This window comes from Hyla sarda, chromosome 3 (genome assembly GCF_029499605.1).
Source record: "Hyla sarda isolate aHylSar1 chromosome 3, aHylSar1.hap1, whole genome shotgun sequence".
NCBI lineage: Eukaryota > Metazoa > Chordata > Amphibia > Anura > Hylidae > Hyla > Hyla sarda.
This window is the reverse complement of record NC_079191.1, coordinates 199333838-199356820: the sequence shown is the minus strand read 5'-3', so window position 1 is coordinate 199356820 and position 22983 is coordinate 199333838. Positions and strand designations below refer to the sequence as shown.

General features: G+C 41.5%; 1 protein-coding gene across 6 annotated transcripts in view; it reads right to left on the bottom strand.

Annotated features, from left to right (window-relative positions):
* The window catches only part of COL19A1 (collagen type XIX alpha 1 chain), a 1011804-nt gene that overhangs the window by 55305 nt on the left and 933516 nt on the right, over positions 1-22983 (bottom strand). For 5 of the 6 annotated variants that reach the window (XM_056565831.1, XM_056565834.1, XM_056565836.1 and 2 more), the window contains exons 48-49: positions 6213-6383; positions 1992-2058 (exon numbers count right to left, since the gene is read on the bottom strand). In XM_056565831.1, the coding sequence (XP_056421806.1) occupies positions 1992-2058; positions 6213-6383 (238 nt within the window). The remainder of the gene's footprint in view (positions 1-1991; positions 2059-6212; positions 6384-22983) is intronic. The other variant, XM_056565835.1, reaches the window with a different exon arrangement.

The window sequence follows — 22983 nt, the reverse complement described above, 5'->3', positions numbered from 1 at the left end:
CTGCGCTGGACAACTCTCGTTCTTTACATATGGGGTACTTCCGTACTCAGGTGAAATTGAGTTACAAATTTTGGGGGTCTTTTTTTTCCTTTTACCTCATGTGAAAATAAAAAGTATGGGGCAACACGAGCATGCTAGTGTAAGTTTTTTTTTATTTTTTTACACTAACAGGCTGGTGTAGACCCCAGCTTTTCCTTTTCATAAGGGGTAAAAAGAGAAAAAGCCCTCCAAAATGTGTAACTCAATTGCTCTCGAGTACGGAAATACCCCATATGTGGCCATAACTGTTTCCTTGAAATACGACAAAGCTCTGAAGTGAGAGAGCGCCATTCGCATTTTAGGACTAAATTACGGATTGTGTAGGGGTGGACATAGGGGTATTCTACACCAGTGATTCCCTAACAGTGGCTGTCCGGAAATGCAGGGAGTTGTTGTTTTGCAACAGCTGGAGGCTCCGTTTTGGAAACACTGTTGTACGATACGTTTTTCATTTTTAATGGGAGGGGGGGCAGTGTAAGGAGGTGTATATGTAGTGTTTTACCTTTTATTATGTGTTAGTGTAGTGTAGTGTAGCGTTTTTAGGGTACATTCACACAGGTGGGGGTTTATGGTAATTTTCCCGCTAGGAGTTTGAGCTCCGGCGGAAAATTTGCCGCAGCTCAAACTTGAAGGCAGGAAACTCAATGTAAACCCGCCTGTGTGAATGTACCATGAAAACACTACACTACACTAACCCATAATAAAAGGTAAAACACTACATATACACCCCCTTACACTGTACATTCGCATGGGGGGGGAGGGGTGCTGTTTGGGCATGCTGGGAGTTGTAGTTTTGCATCATCTGGAGGGCTACAGTTTAGAGACCACTATATAGTGGTCTCCAAACTGTAGCCCTCCAGATGTTACCGGGCAACTGACCGGCTTCCGTAGTTTGCTCCAGGGAGCAAGCCGCAAGTCATCGCCGCCTCTGGCGCTGGTCACAGGACAGTTCCCCCATTCTGCCCGGACTACTGTGGGTGGGCAGAACGGGGGAACCGAACTTTAACCCCCCCCCCCGATCTACTATTGGCTGGTCACTTCTGACCGACCAATAGCAGGCACTCCTATCCCTTCAGGACTGTTGGAGTGCTATAAGTGATGGTGGAATTTCTGCACACAGAATCGTTGGACCTCAGCCAGAGTGACCTTTAAGTTCTTTGTTACCTATCTTAACCAAAGCCCTTTTCCCCAAGTTAATAAGCTTGGTGGGGCAGACAGTTCTAGAAAGAGTCCTGGAGTTTCAAACGTCTTCCATTTAAGAATCATGGAGGCCATTGTGATCATGGGAACTTTCAGTGCAGCATAATTTTTTTATACACTACTTCAGATTTGTGCCTTCACATATTCCTGTCTCTGAGTTCTACAGGGAGTTTTTACTCGCTCATAGCTTGGTTTTGCTCTGATATGCATTGTCAGCTATGAGACCTTATATAGACAGGGCTGTGTCTTTCCAAATTAGGACCAAAAATCTGAATTTACCCCAGGTGACTCCAAATATCATAGCAAGTGTCTAAGTCAAATTTCAGTTTCTCCTTTTTCATGAATTTCGAAAAAAAATTCTCAAATTCAATTTTCACATTCTCATTATGGGATATTTTGTGCAGATGGATGGGGAAAACTTTTTGTTTTTTATTGATTTCAGCACAAGGCCTCAACCTAACAAAATGTGAAAAAAGCGAGAGGGTCTGAAGACTTTCAAAATACATTTTATGTAGTGCATTAAGTAGCTTTTTAGCAATTCAAAGCATGAGGAAACCCTGCCTTATTTTATATCCAATTGATAAAATCCCTCACAGAATAAAACTAACACAGTATGGTATACAGTGTAATAACTCAGGACTAGTGTGACAAATAGCCAAGCTAATGGCAGAATACAGCAACTGCATGAATAAAGGATGTAATGATAGGTAGCTCGAGATAGATATTCATTGCTTACATGTGCTTTTTCTTACCTTCAAATATTCGTAAAACTTCTTGTCTGATATATTTCTTCATTTCTTCAAATGAAATATTCTCTGTCTGTGGAGAAAATTATTGCCGTTATTTGCATAATTGAAACAAAAGAACAGCATAAAATACTATATATCTTTGTATCTGAGATGGCATGATGGCATGGTGTTATCTTTAAAAGATACCACTATATCAAGCTCATATCTAGATGCTATCAGGTTTTTTCATAGTACCTGTTAAAAGATACTCTGACTCAATGAACTTACGTGACACCTGACTCAAGAGGTTCTGCTCAGATCATGCTGTTCCTTTGTCCAAGCACACCAGCACTGTTTTAAAATGTGACCTCTCTGAACCCCAGCTTCAAAGCTCTCCCAGCATTTCATCATATTACACTTCCCTGCAAGGAAATAGCTAGGGAGAAAGGTTTTTTTTTGGCAGGGGAGTCCCAAAAGGCCACCCTAAGAGATAGGATGAGGGCAGTGATCTGAATGCTTTTCCTGGATAAGGAAAAGACTAGCGATCCTGCCTATCTCCTTTTTGCCTACCATGTTATTTGTCAACTCCTAACTTGCCCTTTGGCTGTTTAGCATGCAGATTGTACTTTTATTTTACTGTTCAGTTTATTCAGTTGACTATGCTACTTCCTTATATTTTCTTTGGCCTGTCCATACTATTTTATATTATTTCTTTAAAGGGGTTATCCACTGCCCTGCCTTCCGGAGCTCCGCTCGCAGCGTCTGGAAATGTATTACTCTGAACACTGTGTGCGGGCTTCCGTGTTCAAGGCCGCCCCCTCGTGACATCACGCCTGCCCCCTTGTGATGTCACGCCCGCCCCCTCAACGACAGTGTATGGGAAGGGGGCGCAACCGCTGTCACGCCCCCTTCCCATAGACTTTCATTGAGAGGGCCGGTGTGACGTCACGAGGGGGCGGCCTCAAACACGGAAGCCTGCACACAGCATTCGGAGTAATAAACTTCCGGATGCTGCGAGCGGAGCTCCGGAAGGCAGGGCAGTGGAGAACCCCTTTAATCTGCTGATCGTGCATAGGATCTGAACCTACTTTTCTGACTTTTGCCTGGTAACCCTTTTGTCTTTCATTTTGATTACATTACTGTTTTGACTGGTCCTAGGCTTCTCAGGGATGAGAACTACATAGCAAGACCTGAAGCCTACAAAACATTTGTTTTAAGTTTTAAAGAAAAAGATAGCTATGGGACTAATAAAATAGCTGAGTGCTATCTTCTTTGCTTCCACACCCATATAAGAGACACTTTGACCCCTACTCCCATGATCGGTGTGGGTGCCAGTTGTTGGATCCCCAGCTATTGTACATGTATTACCTAATCTGTAAATAGGTGGTAAATGTTGTTTGTGGTGCAACCCCTCTAACAGTGAACAGTTTAGACTAAGCATCTATAAAGACCAGGACCAACCATAAAAACATTGCAAATTAGCAATTTGGAATTTTATTATGTTCAGCGATTCCTACATAACATTAAGTGTATTATAGCATTGCATTTTAAATAGGTACTTTTACTTTTATAGAGGCATGTTGAAAGCTTGGATTAGACCGTAGAGTGTTTAGACTGACGGATAGCTAGAACTAACTGGAAGAAGAGCGCGCTAACAATTGGTCGGTGTATGAAAACTCAGACCCCCAACTGAATATAACATTGATGTGTCACTAGGGCAGGTACACTTTTATCAATGGTCAGTTTTCAGATTTACCTACAATTGGAACTGGCACTTGTCATTTAATGATATATGATGTCATTACTACAGTATATTTCCAGTGCACATGGTCACAGGATCCTCAGTGATGTATGTCCCTGACACAGATTAATGATATATGGATTCACCTGGGGATTCACACGTTACAGAATTCTGAATTAAATAGAAATAAGACTGGGTTTATGCTTTAACAATAAACACACAATCAGTATAAATAGCAGTTTCTATTAGCTTTTCAATATAATTTCTATTATTACCAGATTTAATATTGGTATGTGCTCATAGCTCACCAGGTCCCTTTAAACTTAAAGGTAATGTATAATATGTAAAAAAAAAATTTTTATAAGAGTCAGATACGGAAAGTTCTTTTTTTCTAATCTGTTTTTATTTTCTGATAAATAATGAGGTAGCAAACCACGGACGGGGGAGCAGCTAGGTATGGTAATGCAGGACAGGACCACCGGACCCGGTGGTCCTGTCCTGCATTACCATACCTAGCTGCTCCTCCGTCCGCGGTTTGCTACCTCATTATTTATATCTATCTGTGTATTATCATTTGTTATCTGGTACCATTATTCTTAATCTATTTAGCCAGTGTTTGTATTTATATAAGAACTGTGCACTTTGTAGCAGCAACGTTGTTGTTATTTCTCTTATTTTGTTGCAGAACAGGACTTGGGGTAAGGGGGTTCATGGCCCCTCCCCGTGTTGTGTTTTGTCCCTTTATGGGTCTTTTTAAATGCTTTTAAATGTCCTTGTCTACATCACATAGTGATGTTATGTGTGTGGTTTTTGTACAATAAAGATACATTTAATTACATGATTTTTCTGGGTGTGCACTTATATACAGTGATCCTTTTTTTTATTCTCGTGCTCATTTATGATCCCATCCAACATGACAAAGCAGGAGAGGATCTGCAGGAATAAGTGGCAGAAGATACCCAAATCAGGTGGGAAAACCTTGTGGCATCATACCCAAGAAGGCTGAAGGCTATAATTGCTGCCAAAGGTGCTTCAACTATATACGGAGTAAAGGGTCTGAATACTTATGTGTATGCAATATTTTAGTTTTTCCTTTTCTATAAATTTGCAAAAGTTTCTAAGATTTCATTTTCCCATTCTTATTATGTAGCCTTGTGTACAGAATTACCGTATTTATCGGGGTATACCACGCACCGGCCTATAACACGCACCCTCATTTTACCAAGGATATTTGGGTAAAAAAAGTTTTTTACCCAAATATCCATGATAAAATGAGGGTGCGTGTGTGCGCGTGTATACCCCGATATACCCCCAGGAAAGGCAGGGGGAGAGAGGCCGTCGCTGCCCGCTTCTCTCCCCCTGCCTTTCCTGGGGTCTAGAGCGCTGCTGTCGGCCCTTTTCACCCCCTGGTCGTTGCTATGCACGGCGCGGCGCTCTGACGTCATGCGCCGCGCCGTTCAGCGCATAGCAATGACGCCGGGGACGCACGACGGAGGCCTGGAGCAGCGCGGACCCGACTCAGGTAATTATGCCACCCCCTGGCTGTCGGCGCCGCTTCTCTCTCCCTGGCTATCGGCGCCGGCACCGATAGTCAGGGGGACAGAACGGGCAGCGGCGCCGATAACCAGGGGGTGAAAAGGGCCGACAGCAGCGCTCTAGACCCCAGGAAAGGCAGGGGGAGATAAGAGGGCAGCGACGGCCTCTCTCCCCCTGCCTTTCCTGGGGGTGTATCGGCGTATAACACGCACACAGACTTTAGGCTAAAAATTTTAGCCTAAAAAGTGCGTGTTATACGCCGATAAATACGGTATGTAGCCTTGTGTACAGAACTTGTTGATTTGAACACAAGGCCCCAAAATAAAATGTGAAAAAAGTGAAAGGGTTTAAAAACTTTCTGGTATGCACTATGCACTCGTCCAACATGGGATTACCACTACATTATATTAAACTTGCCAGTTAATAAGATTAGTGCAATTCTATAAAGTATTGTCAAAAAGATATGTGGCCTATGTACAGTTGATGGAAAATGTTAAACCTATTGATTATTTTCTAGTCATGGACATAATTGGAAGCATACAGAGGCACATTATGGACTCATAGACATTTTGGGTGCTTGTACCTACATCATACATCACAGATATGTACTATGACCATGTGTAGAAGCTCTTACCTGGGTCATTAACAAACACTTTTCAGCATTGTGATAATGTCTGATAATACATGGCTTGGTAGGTTACTGGGTGTTGAGAAGCCATGTGGAGTGACAGTATTATAACTTGTACTTTTGCACAATGTTATCATTTCACATATAAATGGACATATAAACTGTTATGCAATGTTTTTAAACCATTGCTATGTGCTTAATTGAAAAATACATTTGTTTTCTAATTTGTCAAAATAAAAACTCATAAGGAAAAAAATGGCTCCTTATTTGTGTTCAGCATTGTGTGCAAATAGAAACATTTAATTATATCATAAAATCATATATTCCTTTTTAGACTAACCAATATTCCTGGTGGTCCAGGAGGTCCAGGATGGCCATCTTTGCCATTTTGACCGGGGTAACCTCTGTCTCCAGGTGCTCCATGTGGGCCAGCAGGTCCCATATCTCCCTTTTCTCCAACTGAACCTGATTTCCCTCTGGGACCTTGATCTCCAGGTATGCCTGGATCACCCTTGAAATGTATAATATTTAGTTTGCATACACATATTACATTCAAGAAAATGACATTACTATAACAAAATCATTGACAAATTATTGATTTGGTAAGTAAATTATGACTTTTGGAAATTGTGTTATACCTTTGGTGGAATTCACCCCTGTTCAGAAATGGGTATGATAGCAACCTACAACTTTTTCTTGTTGTCACACTTTATTTTCTCATAGGAAGATGGAAGAATTGGCATTCAGCAACAGATTTAGTGCTAAAAACAGGCATTATATATTTTTCCACTCATATACATAAAAAATGGTTGCTATCCCTCAAAGAGAAAAATTAATAACTATCCATAGATTTATATGTTATGAGTATTGTAATGGTCTCATCAACCACACTTGGTGGGTTCTATCCTGCAATGAGCCACAAATTAAATCATAAAGAAAAAGGATAGTGCTTAAAACCTTACTTTTAATGATATACGTACTAAAAAATATTGCACCAAAGTGAGCCCCTTACCATTAAAAAATGAGCATAAGGTATATAGCAGTTGCCAGGATTCGTTTTGTATACACAAGGTAACTGCTATATCAAAAAGATACCCGAGTATAACTAATTCTCAAGATTTACATGAAGGTTCTCTCATGTCAGATGTAAGCGAATACACCGCACTACAAAGGGTTTAAATTCAATAGCAGTATATTGATAGAACACACATATATTTGCAGCGCCTTCAACACGTTTCTGTCACCTAGTGATGGCTGACGTCATCAGGATAGCGTTGCGATCAATATTGCATCATATAGTTCACTAGTTGCAATACTTAAAAGAACAACATATGGAAGAGAAACCTGCAAAGGAATAACTGTGTATGCGGCTCCTAGTGAGTAAGCCTGTAAAAAAAATACATACAAACACATACATACAAAAAAATACATGTAAATATCCTCAGAGAGACGTATTTAACCATAGAATGCGCTAGTTTGCTGCACATATGTCATCAGGTAAGTATAACGCCCCTCGCAGGTTGTAATCTCTAGAGTTACGATTCTCACATTCAATCACCGGCGCTGAGCAGAACCTACCTGCTAGGTATGCAGGGAGCCGTCACATATCGGCTGCTCCCGCTCCATAGATTACATGGAACTCAGAGCAATGGATGGTTGACAACTTTTGTCATCAGTTGCATCTTTTGTTTACTCATTTATCATCCATCCAAAAATCAATGTGGTATGGTGCGTCAAATTAATTGTGAACATTGACTTACAAGAATTAAAAGAGAACACTGAATCTATAGAAATATTTTGCCATAAAAACAGGAGGGGAAATGACCTAAACAACATTTCTGAAGAATTGTTTGTCTGGTTGTTTTAAATGATTAATCACTTTGTATGTATCACATCGTAATTCAATACTACCTTAAATCTAGAAACATACGTGCCTAATAAACATAGCTGTATGCAATCCTCCACTTGAAGCTGTAATCCTCAAAATGGTATTTATCCTGTGACAGAATTTGAACTGCAGAATCATCTTCAACAGCACTTTCCTATAATGAGCTATGGGAGCAACTGGTTTCCAGGATATTTACAGTACCAGCCTTGTTGCTGGCAGGTCTTAGTGGATTTTCCAAAGCGACATCTGCAATCAGCTAATAGGTTGGTTCAATAGCATTCCCTCATGATACCGCAGCATCTTTATTGACCAACAGGATCTATATTATTGGGTACGTATTTGTTTTGCCAAGATTACAGCTAGAAAGTCTAAAAACAAATGTTGTGTGCGTTATATTGTGTGCTAGGAATAGGCATACTTAACATTTCACATACTAATAATTATTTGAAGAGTTGTGTAATATCACAACAGAAACATAAATTTCCCCTGGTTGCCTGCCTTTCAAAGGAAGTATTATGTTGATAAAATATTAAAGGGGTACTCAGCCTGTAGACATCTTATCCCCTATTCAAAGGATAGGGGATAATATTTGTGATTGCAGGGCCGCTGGGACCTCCCGTGGGACCATGCCCCCTCCATTCATGTCTATAGGAGGACTTTCGTTCTTTTCTCCTTACCGTTTAAAAATCATAACCCTTTCAATTTTGCACCTACAGACCCCATATGATGGCTTGTTTTTTTGTGCCAGTAATTGTGCTTTGTAATGACATCAGCCGCGAAACAAAAAAAATATATATATTTGTGGGACAAAATTGAAAGAAAAAAAAACGCCATTTTGTAACTTTTAATGGCTTCTGTTTCTGCGCAGTGCATTTTTTAGTAAAAATTACACCTTATTTTTACTATGTAGGTCCATATGATTTAAATGATACCCTACTTATATAGGTTTGATTTTGTTCTATTTCTTGTAAAAATCATACCTACATGCAGGAAAATTAATACGTTTAAAAATGTCCTGTTCTGACCCCTGTTACTTTTTTATTTTTCCTCATACGGGGCGGTATGAGGACTCATTTTTTGCACCGTGATCTGAAGTTTTTATTAGGACTTTTTGATAGCCTTTTATACATTTTTTTATGGTATAAAAAGTGACCAAAGATATGCTATTTTGGACTTTTGGAATTTTTTTTTTATGTGTACGCCATTGACCGTGCGGTTTAATTAATGATATATTTTTATAGTACATATGTTTATATTTATTTTTATTTACATAGTTTTTTTTTATGGGAAAAGGGGGGTGATTCAAACATTTATTAGGGAAGGGGTTAAATCATATTTATTATTTTTTTTACACTGTTACAAACCCCATAGGGGACTATAACATACATTACACTGATTGCATACACTGATCAATGCTATGCAATAGCATTGCATTGATCAGTGTTTTCAGAGATCGATTGCTCCAGCCTGGATCTCAGGCATTGGGCAATCAATCGCCGATCAGACACCGGGAAGGAAGGTAGGGACCCTCCTCGTGTGTTCTTAGCTTAGCGGTGAAACCATGGTGGTCCCGATCAGCTTGACTGAGCTGCCGGGAAGCATTTTTTTTATTTTAGACGCGGCGATCAAAGTTGATACCGGGCATCACCACGATTGGTAATGTCCGGTATTAGCCATATGTCCCGGCAGTTGCTAGGTGCCAGGACCGACCCGATATGATGCGGGGTCAGCCCACGAACCTGCCTTATATCACGGGAGTGGGCAGAGGGCGTACAGGTACGCCCTGCATCCTTTACAGTTTAAAACAAGTAATACTTCAAAATATGAAAGATATAAGGATATGAGAGATATAATTGTGCCTCTCATTCCTTTACTGAACATCAGGGTTCTTACTGCAAATCAGAAGGGTATACTGTGTATTGTGTGTCTTTAAAACCTTTACAAATCATACTTATACTTATAACTATAATTAAAAAAAATGTTGCTGTCTTAGGCTGGGTTCACACTACGTTTTTCAACTACGGTTCCTGCATACGTTTTCTATCAAAATCGTATGGGGAAAAAAACGGATGGAACAGTATGGGAAAAAAGTAAACCGTATGGGTTTTTAAACAGTCAACTGTTTTTCAAAGTGCATACTGTTCCGTCCGTTTTTGTAGAAAAAAAACCCATACGTTTTTGAAAATTTTGTTCATTTTTAATGGGAGGGGTCTTGGGTGGGGACATTAGGATTCAAATGCGCATGTGCAAAGTAAAAACGTATACGTTTTTCCCGTATGGAACCGTATACATTTCTCATTGACGTCCATGTTAAAAAAAAACTTATGCGGTTGCAGTACAGTTTTTAAACCGGAGACAAAATTTTGGTCAACCACGGTTTTGACTCCTGTTTAAAAACCGTACTGCAACGGCATACTTTTTTTTTTTAACATGGACGTCAATGGGAAACGCGCATGTATACAGTTCCGTACGGGAAAAACGTATATGTTTTTACTTTGCACATGCGCATTTGAATACTAAAGTCACCACCCAAGACCCCTCCCATTAAAAATGGACAAAATTTTCAAAAACGTATGTTTTTTTTTTCTACAAAAACGGACGGAACAGTATGCACTTTTAAAAACAGTATACTGTTTAAAAACCCATACGGTTTACTTTTTCCCATACAGTTCCATCCGTTTTTTTCCCATACGGTTTTTTTTATAGAAAACGTATGCGGGAACCGTAGTTGAAAAACGTAGTGTGAACCCAGCCTTACCAATACTTGGGCTTGTTTACAATAATTATTGCAAACAAGCCCAAGTGTTGGTAAGACAGCAACGTTTTTATTTTTTTTATTTTACAAAGGCATATGGTCTAGAAACCAGATAAATTGCCTTCTGATCTTTTCCATTTCAGAGGACATTTTTGTCTCCTACTACAGAAAGAGCAGTGGTGGGGAACCTCCACCTGCAGACAGTTGTTTTATATCCCCATGCAAGATTGTGAGAAAGAGGACGATCTTCTGAAGCACATATAGTATAACTATTGTAATATGAGACACAATAGAAACCACATCAATAAGGATTTTATGTGAAGAAATATTTGATTTTCATTTTGTATTTTTTATTTTTTTAAATGCAGTGCACTTTACAATAAAACCAACATGTTCTTTTTATTCTGTAGGTCAGTACAATTAAAATATATATCCATGGTTACACGCTTTTCTAAAATCGTACTGCTTATAAAAGCGTTAAACTTTCTTAACAAAATAAGTTAGTTTAACATTGCTGTATTCTGACCCCTTTCACTTTCTCATTTTTCCATATGTTTGAGGGCTGATTTTTTGAGCCATGATCTGTAGTACTGAAGTGGTGACTCACTCAAGTCCTTCTCTGCTCGCCCACCACAAGTACTTACTGTAATACTGTCAATTCTGAGACCTGATAAAGAAACCTTACACTCTCAATGTTTCCAGTTAGCCAATAATAAACTTTCCACTATCCTTTTCACCTAATGATACCGTTGCTTACATCCAATGCTGTCACTCCATGCATCATCCCATGTCAAAAGGAAGGTGCATATCATCACATCAGACTTCAGCTCATCTGGATTACACCATCTGTTTTATACTAATTACCCACAAAGAGGTGTATATTGTCAAAAAATATAGGGACATTAAGTACAGTGGTCCCTCAACATACGATGGTAATCCGTTCCAAATGGACCATCGTTTGTTGAAACCATCGTGTGTTGAGGGATCCGTGCAATGTAAAGTATAGGACAGTGGTTTACAACCTGCAGACTTCCAGATGTTGCAAAACTACAACACCCAGCATGCCCAGACAGCCAACGGCTGTCTGGGCATGCTTGGAGTTGTAGTTTTGAAACATCTAGAAGTCCGCAGGTTGAAGACCACTGGTATTGGAGGTTGTACTCACGTATCCCCGCCGCTCCGGACCGTCATTGCTCGTCACCGCTGCCCTGGATGTCGCCTTCCATCGCTGTCGCCGCGTCCCTGGGGTGTCCCTGACGCTCCGGCAAGGCCTCTGCTTCCCCGGCATCCTCGCTCTCCATTGCCGCCATCACGTCGCTACGCACGCCGCTCCTATTGGATGATGGGACGGCGTGCGCAACAACGTGATGGCGACGATGAAGAGCGCCGATGATGCAGGGGATCCTGAAGAGGACGCGCCGGACCCCCGAGGACAGGTAAGTGATCATCAGCGGACCACAAGGGGCACCGTAAACAGCTGAAGCAGTCTGCGCTGCAAGATAGCCATTTATGCGATGGCCCCGACATACAAAAGCATCGTATGTTGATTCTGCCTTCAACATGCGATCTCCTCTGAGAGGCCATTGTATCTTGAAATGATCGTATGTGGGGGCCATCGTAGGTCGGGGGGGTCACTTTATTATGTTATTTCTATGTTATCTTTATTTTAGTGCTCACTTTTGTGCAAAACTTTATTGTACCGGATTGGCAGGCTTTGTTATTTCTACATTCTACAGTATATGCAGGCTTTTTAATAAAGCTGTCTGCTATCAGTTTTGTAAATCAAGTCAGGGCTGCCGTAGATTCGTTCCTCAGTTAGCGCAGTTCCGTCAAAAAGATGCAACAGACTGAAAAGTCACACGTTATAATTTCCTGACCACTAAAAAAAAAAAAAAAAAAACAACTCTTTATTTATATACTGCACACAGATTCCGCAGTTCTGTACACTCAAATCGGTCCCCGTCCCCATTGCGGCTCAAAATCTAAACCTAACATTATGTTTTGAAGTATGGGAGGAAACCCACACAAACGTGGAGAGAACATAAAAGCTCTTTGCAAATGTTGTCCTTGGTGGAATTTGAACCAAGGACCCCAGTGCTGCAAGGCAACAGGGCTAACAACAGAGCCACCAATGCTGCCCGGAACACTGCATGATATCGACTGAAATCATGACTTGGTATGTTATTTTCTAAAAACCTTCCTTCTTGTCCTTATCCCCTTATAAATGTAAGAATTACTTCTAATGATGACGAGCACAAAGTAACCGTTGGTTATACAGTTTATTCTGTGGTTAGATCTTTACACTGTTAATCATTGCTATTCTGATCTATGTACTGAACATCTAGGTTCCTTAGTTTCGTAGCAACCTTTCTCCATTTTACGTGCATAAGTTGTACCGTAACATATCTTCTGCAATGAATGTTATATTTTGTTGTACACATTTTTATTTTCTTATAAAAAAAAACTTACATGTTAAAAAAAAAAACTTCTAAATGAAAAGTTTCAAATACTGTGCCAAAGTAATGCACCAAACTACACAAAAAAAACAAACAAAAAAAAAAAAAAAACAACTGAGTAAAAAGGATGAGAAATAGTCTCTGTTGTACACTGTTTCTTAAAGGACTCTGGGAATTCCCTTTCAGTTTCTTCTTCATGCATAACCATAGCCTCTCAGAAACCTGTTTAATTGTCTAAATATCATTTGTTAGCTATCTAGAGCAGTTTCCCCTCTGTCAGTTGTCACTCTTTCTCCAAATCCCTCTCTGAAATCCCTCTCCTGAGAGACACAGACCTCATGTTTTCTGCCCTGCACTAAAGACTCATTATCCTTTTAGTGCTGAGAGCTGGGAGGTGTGTGGGGCTTCAGCTATTCAAACACTGAACACATCTCTGCTGCTCAGAGTCCTAGGTTGGGGGCTGCTCTCAGAGAGTGACCTGGATGCCAGAGCAGAGCTGCAATGATTTCTGGGAAATGTAGTATCTATGAGGAAAGGGGAGGGAAGGAGGGCAAAGAATATCAAGTAGCCAAAGACTATAGGGGCCACATGAGACATGCATATAATGCAGGGTTGTTTACAGGGAACATATCCAGGTAGTGTGGTGGCTTGAGCTTTTCTTTAAGTAAACTTTCTTGGAATACACGTTTAAAAGAAGTTTTCACACAAAATTAACTGACGGCAAACTGGAAATATGTCTAAGAAATCTGGATGTTCACAAATACTGAAACAGCTTTGGTAAACCTCATTGGACCCAGGCTTGGTTTGATATTTCTATAATTTTTTGGACAATATTGCATTCTCTGGAATGCAGATATAACCTCAGAGACAAGAAAGAAGCAGTAATAGTAAAATAAATTTTCACAAAGTTAAGCAGATTTTTTAATTACTTCTATTTTAAAATCTACAGAGGTAGTTTACAGTTCTTTTCAGTCTGACCACAGTGCTCTCTGCTGACACCTCTGTCTGTGTAAGGAACTATCCCCATAGCAAACCTCTTCTGCTCTGGACAACTTCTGACATGGACAGAGGTGTCAGCAGAGAGCACTGTGGTCAGACAGAAAATAACTATTCAACTTCCTCTGTAGTATACAGCAGCTGATAAGTACTGGAAGGATAAAGATTTTTTTTATAGAAATAATTTACAGATCTGTTTAACATTCTGGCACCAGTTGATTAGAAAAAAAATGGTTCCACCTGAGTACCCCTTTAAGCTGAATATATACAGAACAAAATATATGAAAAAGGTATAGATTGAGATTAACAAAATGACATAACCGAAGATAACGTGATCAGAGCAGGAATCTGTCACTGTGCTAACAGCAGCATAAACTAGTGACAGAGAGCCAAATTCCAACTTAGAATTACATCATTTTTTTCATCCAGCCAGTCTTCTATAATCAGCCTCCATTCCTGGACACTGAGAGCAGTGCACTAGTCCACTCAATGACATAAGCGCTGAGCAGTCCATCACATTCATGACCATCCGTTGCGTGTATGGTACCTTATAAAAACCAGGCTAAACCAAGGGACCAATTCCCCTTAAGGGTGGATCCAAGTTTGTAAAATAAAGTTAAAATTTGGCAAGTTTCATCCAACACGTACATGTAATATGTGAGCAGTTTCTAATAACTTAAATCAAGTACATTAACCCTTTCAGGAAACATTTTTTCATATAAGTGTATAATTTACATGGCAGCCACAAAGACCTTCCAGACATACAAGCTCAACTCTATTTACCCCGAACACGCATTCACAATATATATATATATATGTATTGCACATGTTGCCAACAAGTTAAAGAAAGTTCCCACCTTTCAAGATACTTAAAATGGAATAATTCAGGAGAGCATTCTCACAATTTTAACCTCCACTGAGTTGTATACTATGGCAGAGCATGGAGCAAACACCTTCCTGTTTTTCCATACATTTCAATAAGCCACATGTCCTTTAACCCCTTAATGACCAGGCCCATTTTGGCCTTAAAGGGGTACTCCACACCCCTAGACATCTTATCCCCTATCCAAAGGATAGGGGATAAGATGTCAGATCACCGGGGTCCCGCTGCTGGGGACCCCCGGGATCTCGGCTGCTGCACCCACCTGTACGGCTTCCACCTCACTCCGACAACGCTGGAGGCTTCGGATCCCGACCACAATAGCGGACGAGCGTGACGTCAGCCGAGGGTGCAGCAGCCGAGATCCCGGGGGTCCCCAGCAGTGGGACTCTGGCGATCTGACATCTTATCCCCTATACTTTGGATAGGGGATAAGATGTCTAGGGGTGTGGAGTACTCCTTTAAGGACCAGAGCGTTTTTTGCACATCTGACCACTGTCACTTTAAGCATTAATAACTCTGGGATGTTTTTATCTTTCATTCTGATTCCAAGATTGATTTTTCATGACATATTCTACTTTATGTTAGTGGTAAAATTTTATCGATACTTGCATCATTTCTTGGTTAAAAATTCCCAAATTTGATGAAAAAATTTTAAATTTAGCATTTTTCGGACTTTGAAGCTCTCTGCTTGTAAGGAATATAGACATTCCAAATAAATTATATTTTGATTCACAAATACAATGGGAAATATTTATCAAAGGATTTAGACTGGTTTTTCCTGTCTAAATTTGTCGCACAGAAAGTCGCAGTCTAAATATGTGCGACTTTTTTGTGACTTTTGCTCTAGAGGATTTTTAGAACATGATGCATTCTAGTCTATTTTAGACAAAAAAATGCATTGGTGCTGAATTTATCAAAAGCGGCTTTTCAGCGACAAGTCGCATCTCTGAAAGTACGCCGAAATGTCAGACCATGCTGGAGCAAGTTTAAATACAATCTAAAGCATAGATCACAAAGTCTGTGCACAGAATTTATCAAGTGCCATGCGCCTTTTGATAAATTAGGTGCACAATAGACTGGTCTATATTGATGCAGGACATAGACAGCTTTCCTTCAATAAGTCTACTTTATGTTTTTATCATAAAATTGACATGTTTTTGCTTTTGGAAGACATCAGAGGGCTTCAAAGTTCAGCAGCAATTTTCCACAACATTTTCAAAATCTTAATTTTTCATGGACAAGTTCAGGTTTGTAGTGGATTTGAAAGGCTTTCTTATTAGAAATAGCCCATCAATGACTCCATTATAAAAACTGCACCCCTCAAAGTATTCAAAATGACATTCAGTAAGTGTGTTAACCCTTTAGGTGTTTCACAGGAATAGCAGCAAAGTTTAGGAGCAAATTGAAAATCTTTTTTTTTTTACATTCGCATGTTCTTGTAGACAGAATTTTTGAATTTTTACAAGGGGTAAAATGAGAAAAATCCTGTCAAATTTGGAAACCCAATTTCTCTCGAGTAAGAAAATACCTCATATGTGTATGTCAATTGTTAGGCGGGCGCAGTAGAGGGCTCAGAAGGGAAGGAGCGACAATTGGATTTTGGAGAGTGAGTTTTTCTGAAATGGTTTTTGGGGGGCATGTCACATTTAGGAAGCCCCTATGGTGACAGAACAGCAGAAAACACCCACATGGCATACCATTTTGGAAACTACACCCCTCAAGGCACGTAACAAGGAGTCCAGTCAGCCTTAACACCCCACAGGTATTTGATGACTTTTCCTTAAAGTCAGATGTGTAAATGAAAAAAAAATGTTTCACTAAAGTGCAGTTTTTTCCCCAAATTTACCATTTTTACAAAGGGTAATGGGAGAAAATGCCCCTCAAAATTTTTAACCCCATCTCTTCTGAGTATGGAAATACCCCATGTTAGGACATAAAATGTCGAACTACAATGCTCAGAAGAGAAGGAGTCTCATTTGGCTTTTGGAAAGCAAATTTTGCTGAAATGGTTTTTAGGGGGCATGTCACAATTAGGAAGCCCCTATGGTGCCAGAACAGCAAGAAAAATAAAACATGGCATACTATTTTGGAAACTACACCCCTCAAGGAACGTAACAAGGGGTACAGGGAGCCTTAACACCTCACAGGTGTTTGACGACTTTTTGTTAAATTTGGATGTGTAGATGAAAAAATTTTTTTTTTCACTGAAATGCAGTTTTTCCCCCCAAAATTTTACATTTTTACAATGGGTAATAGGAATAAATGACCCCCAAATGTGTAACCCCATCTCTTCTGAGTATAATAACCCATGTGTGGACGTCAAGTGCTCTGCTGGCGCACTACAATGCTCAGAAGAGAAGGAGCGCCATTGAGCTTTTGGAAAGAGAATTTGTTTGGAATGGAAGTCAGGGGCCATGTGCATTTACAAAGCCCCCGGGTGATGCCAGAACAATGGACACCCCCACATTTGACCCCATTTTGGAAACAACACCCCTCACAGAATTTAAAGGGGTACTCCGCCCCTAGACATCTTATCCCCTATCCAAAGGATAGGGCATAAGATGTCAGATGGCCTGGGTCCCGCTGCTGGGGACTCCCGGGATCTCCGCTGCCGCAACCCCGCTATCATTACTGCACAGAGCAGACTCGCTCTGTGCGTAATGACGGGCAATACAGGGGCCGGAGCATCATGATGTTACGGCTCTGCCCCCTCGTTATGTAACGGCCCGCCCCTCAATACAAGTCTATGGGAGGGGGCATGGTGGCCATCACGCCCCATCCCATGGACTTGCATTAAGGGGGCTGGCTGTGATGTCACAAGGGGCGGAGCCATGATGTCACGATGCTCCGGTCCCTGTATCACTGGTCATTACGCACAGAGCGAGTCTACTCTGTGCAGTAATGATAGCGGGGTGCGGCAGCGGAGATCCCGGGGGTCCCCAGCAGCGGGACCCTGAGGATCTGACATCTTTTCCCCTATCCTTAGGATAGGGGATAAGATGTCGAGGGGTAGAGTACCCCTTTAATAAGGGGTGCAGTGAGTATTTACACCCCACTGGTGTTTGACAGATCTTTGGAACAGTGGGCTGTGCAAATGAAATGCTCACTGTACCCCATATTACATTACGTGAGGGGTGTAGTTTCCAAAATGGGGTCACATGTGGGGGGGGGTCCACTGTTCTGGCACTATGGGGGCTTTGTAAACACACGTGGCCTTTAATTCCGGACAAATTTTCTCTTCAAAAGCCCAATGGCGCTCCCTCTCTTCTGAGCATTGTAGTTCGTCCACAGAGCACTTTACATCCATATATGGGGTATGTTTTTACTCAGAAGAAATGGGGTTACAATTTTTTTCCCTATTTTCCCTTGTGAAAATTAAAATTTTAAGGTAACACCAGCATTTTAGTGAAATTTTTTTTTTTTCATTTTCCCATCCAGCTTTAATGAAAATTCGTCAAACACCTGTGGGGTGTTAAGGCTCACTATACCCCTTGTTGCGTTCCTGAGGGGTGTAGTTTCAAAATGTGATCACATCTGGGTATTTATTTTTTTGCGTTTATGTCAGAAACGCTGTAAAATCAGCCACCCCTGTGCAAATCACCAATTTAAGCCTCAAATGTACATAGTGGGATCTCACTCCTGAGCCTTGTTGTGCATCCGCAGAGCATTTTACGCCCACATATGGGGTATTTCCGTACTCAGGAGAATCTTGCGTTACAAATATTGGGGGTCTTTTTTTTCCTTTTACCGCTTGGGAAAATAAATGGTATGGGGCAACACCAACATGTTAGTGTTATTTTTTTACATTAACAGGCTGGTGTAGACCCCAACTTTTCCTTTTCATAAGGGGTAAAATGAGAAAAAGCCCCCCAAAATTTGTAGTGAAATTTCTCCCGAGTACGAAAATACACCATATGTGGCCCTAAACTGTTTCCTTGAAATACGACAGGGCTCCGAAGTGAGAGAGCGCCATTTGCATTTGAAGACTAAATTAGGGATTGCATAGAGGTGGACATAGGGGTATTCTATGCCAGTGATTCCCAAACAGGGTGCCTCCAGCTGTTGCTAAATTCCCAGCATGCCTGGACAGCCAGTGGCTGTTCGGAAATGCTGGGAGTTGTTGTTTTGCAACAGCTGGAGGCTCCGTTTTGGAAACACTGCTGTACAATACATTTTTCATTTTTACTGGGGGGACAGTGTAAGGGGGTGTATATGTAGTGTTTTACCCTTTATTGTGTGTTAGTGTAGTGTAGTGTTTTTAGGGTACATTCGCACTGGCGGGTTACAGTGAGTTTCCCACTAGGAGTTTGCGCTGCGGCAAAAAATATGCCGCAGCTCAAACATGAAGCAGGAAACTTACTGTAAACCTGCAGTGTGAATGTGTCCTGTACATTCACATGGGGGGGGCAAACCTCCAGCTGTTTCAAAACTACATCTCCCAGCATGTACTGACAGACTGTGCATGCTGAGAGTTGTACTTTTGCAACAGCTGGAGGCACACTGATTGGAAAACCTTCAGTTAGGTTCTGTTACCTAACTCAGTATTTTCCAACCAGTGTGCCTCCAGCTGTTGCAAAACTACAACTCCCAGCATGTACTGATCGCCGAAGGGCATGCTGGGAGATGTAGTTTTGCAACTGCTGGAGGTATGCATCTTCAACTCCCAGCATGCCGAGACAGCTGTTTGGGCATTTTGGGATTTGCAGTTTTGCAACATCTGAAGGGCCACAGTTTAGAGACCACTGCACAGTGATCTCCAAACTGTGGCCCTCCAGATGTTGCAAAACTACAAATCCCAGCATGCCCAGACAACAAACTGCTGTGTGGGCATCCTGGGAGTTGTAGTTGTGCAAGATCTAGGGGGCCACAGTTTAGAGACCACTGCACAGTGATCTCCAAACTGTAGTCCTCCAGCTGTTGCAAAACTACAAATCCTAGCATGCCCACACAGCAAACAGCTGTCTGGGCATGCTGGGAGTTGTAGTTTAGCAACATCTGGAGGGCTACAGTTTAGAGACCACTGTATAGTGGTCTCTGACTGTTGCCTTCCAGATGTTGCAAGGCAACTCACCGGCTTCCGTAGTGGCACCAGGGAGCCGCATCGCCGTCCTCTTCTGCCACCGATCGCCGCCCGCTGCCACATCCGATGGGTAGGTGGAGCTTCAGCTTCGTTCCTCCTCGGTTTCCCCTTTCTGGACCGCCTATTGTGGGTGGGCAGAACGGGGAAACCGAAAGTTAACCCCCCACCCCCGATCTGACATTGGTAGATGACCAATAGAAGAGACAACCCTGATCGCCCTTATTTTCCGGGTGACCACAGACCCGTATGACCCGGGATCAGCACAAACCGCCAGTATGAGTTCACCAGCGATTTGCGGCAATCGCCGACATGGGGGGGTCTGATGACCCCCCTGGGCATTTGCACGGGGTGCCTACTGATCGATATCAGCAGTCACCCCTGTCCGGTCCACGCCTGGCACACAGCGGGAACCAAAATTCCCACGGACGGACGCGTACATCCTCTGTCCTTAAGTAGTTAAGCCTGTTGCCTAAGAGACTTGACAAGGACGTGCACGATGCAGTGTTATCATCTGAACCTCCAGTGCTATGATGCTGACAGTGCTGCCACTAGCTAGAAAAGGTCTATAGCCTAACAACATTGATCATCATGGGAACATGTTAAATGAGTATTCATTTTTTGTGGTGCATTGTTACTGCATAGGTGCACTAAGGAGTCACTTTGTATGTGTGTAAAAGGAATAGTGTGGGCATTTTATGTGTGGTTGGGGCACTAAGGGATCACAGCGTGGGGTCCCTAAAGGACACCCTGAGTGGGAGCATTAAGAGAGCACTTGTGTGCTGGGGCACTTAGTGTGTGTGAGATTTACTATGTGTGTGGAGGCACATCATCTATGTTTGGAGCACTGTTTTATTGGGGGTAACTATAGTAAAGACTGCACTAGGGGCAGCAGAAACAAGATATTACTGTTAAAGTTTTTGCATAGTGTGGGGAATAGGTGGGCAGGGATACAAAGACATCTTCATGGTTCATGGGAAGCTCTACAGAGACAAGGGGCTAAAGGAACTAATTTTGGTGCTCTAGGCCAAATGAAAAATACAGGAGTGAGTCACTGACTATAATTGTACTATTTCCTTTATATAAAAAATACACATATCTGGCATTGCCACTTCCATAACGACCAAAACAATAAAAGTATGTAATCATTGATCCTGCACAGTAAATGTAGTAAATATAACCATCTATATGGACTGCAGAATGCCTGTACAGAGCTGGTAACTATCCCTTTATAGTTACTGAATGAGAGTTATATATCGATGTGTACAGCCTTTTTTAGTTAGTATATGGCGATATCCAAACACTATGTGGTACTAAAATGTGGTCAAGTGTGAAGTAATTATATTTATTACCTTTAACCTCCACGTATTCCTTGAGAAAATCATGTGTATGTTCCTGATAATCATATATTACATCCTAACACGAAGGCTCTGGTAATCATTACTGTATATTATTCTACAATGTTCCAATACGTATCTGCTTACCTTGACTTCCAATCTACAGTTGCAAATTGTTGCTTGAAGCAAGTGGCTCCATAATATGGTAGAAAAAGGGGATCTGAGAGTAAATGATTGAAATACAGTATATTTTACCTGTGACATAGTCTCACTGTGTGCTGCAGCTGGTAATTTGTAGCACCAAGGGAGCTCTTGACAACCTTTCAGTATTGAGATGTCAAAGGAAAGTCTTGAGTGACTCTTGTGGGTAATCACTTTGTTTTCTAATGTATTAGTATAAGATTTGTAGCTTAAGGGAATTCCTTTTTGGCTACATCTGGGGGAAAGGCAGATGTAAACCATCAAGTCTCAAGGATCAGGATTTATTCCTGGTAGGTTAATTCAAGAAAACATTGCAAGGGTATTTGCCAACATGGAAGTGGATGGTGGGCCCTCCGTTCCATCCTGTCATTGGACGCAATAAAGGCCTTTGACAGGGTGGAATGGAGGTTCCTTTGGAAATTATTGAGGTAATATAATATTAGTGGAGAAATGATTAAATGGATTAAACTCCTTTATTGAGATCCAAAGGCTATCATCATCACTGGTAGGCTAACTGACCCTTTCCTACTCTTTAGAGGCACGTGTAAAGGGTGCACCCTATCTGCTATTTTGTTTGTCTTGTATATAGAGCCCCTGGCAGAGCTTTGAGGAGATCAACAAGTTTCATGGATTTGGGTTAGAAGGAGTGAATTATAACGTATTGTTATAAGTGAATGATCTTTTACTCTTCTTCGATAATCCGGAAACGATGCTACCTAAAATTATAAATATAGATAATGAGTTTGGTGAAGTTGCAGGCCTTAAAGTGAACTGGGCCAAATCCTTGCTGCTCCCGGTGATAATATAGTCTCTAATATAGCGATTCTTAAAGAAGGAGCTACATTGAAATATCTTGGAGTCGATATCTCGGCCAGGAAAAACTCATTTGTAAAGGCAAACTTAATGCACTGGCTCTTTAAAGAGGTTGTGCGCTGCCCTAATTTTCGGGGCTCTGCTCACAGTGTCCGGAAGTTCATTACTCCGAACGCTGTGTGCAGGCTTCCATGTTCGTCACGCCTGGCCCCTCTCCCGCCCCTCCTGACATCTCGCCCGCCCCCTCGTGACGTCATGCCCACCCCCTCTACCAAAGTCTATGGGAAGGGGGCGTGACAGCGGTTGCACCCCCTTCCCATAGACTTTCGTTGAGGGGGCGGGCGAGACGTCGCGAGGGGCCGGTCACGCCCGGCGGCTGCGAAATCGGAAGCCAGCACACAGCGTTTGGAGTAATGAACTTCCGGACGCTGTGAGCGGAGCTCTGAAAGTCAGGCCAGCGCACAACCCCTTTAAGATTAAAACAAAAATGGATATATGGTTAAGATGTTATTGAATCAAGCAGAGAGGGTGGCACTATTAAAAATTGTTTTTTTGCCTCAGATTCTGTGTGTCATCAGAGTCTCTCCTATGTGGACACTGGAAAACTGGTTTAAAGAATTAGAAGCTCTGTTAAATAAATTAATATGGGGCGAGGGAGAGTATGAATAAAATATAGAAATATGACCCTTTTATAGGGTGAGGGGG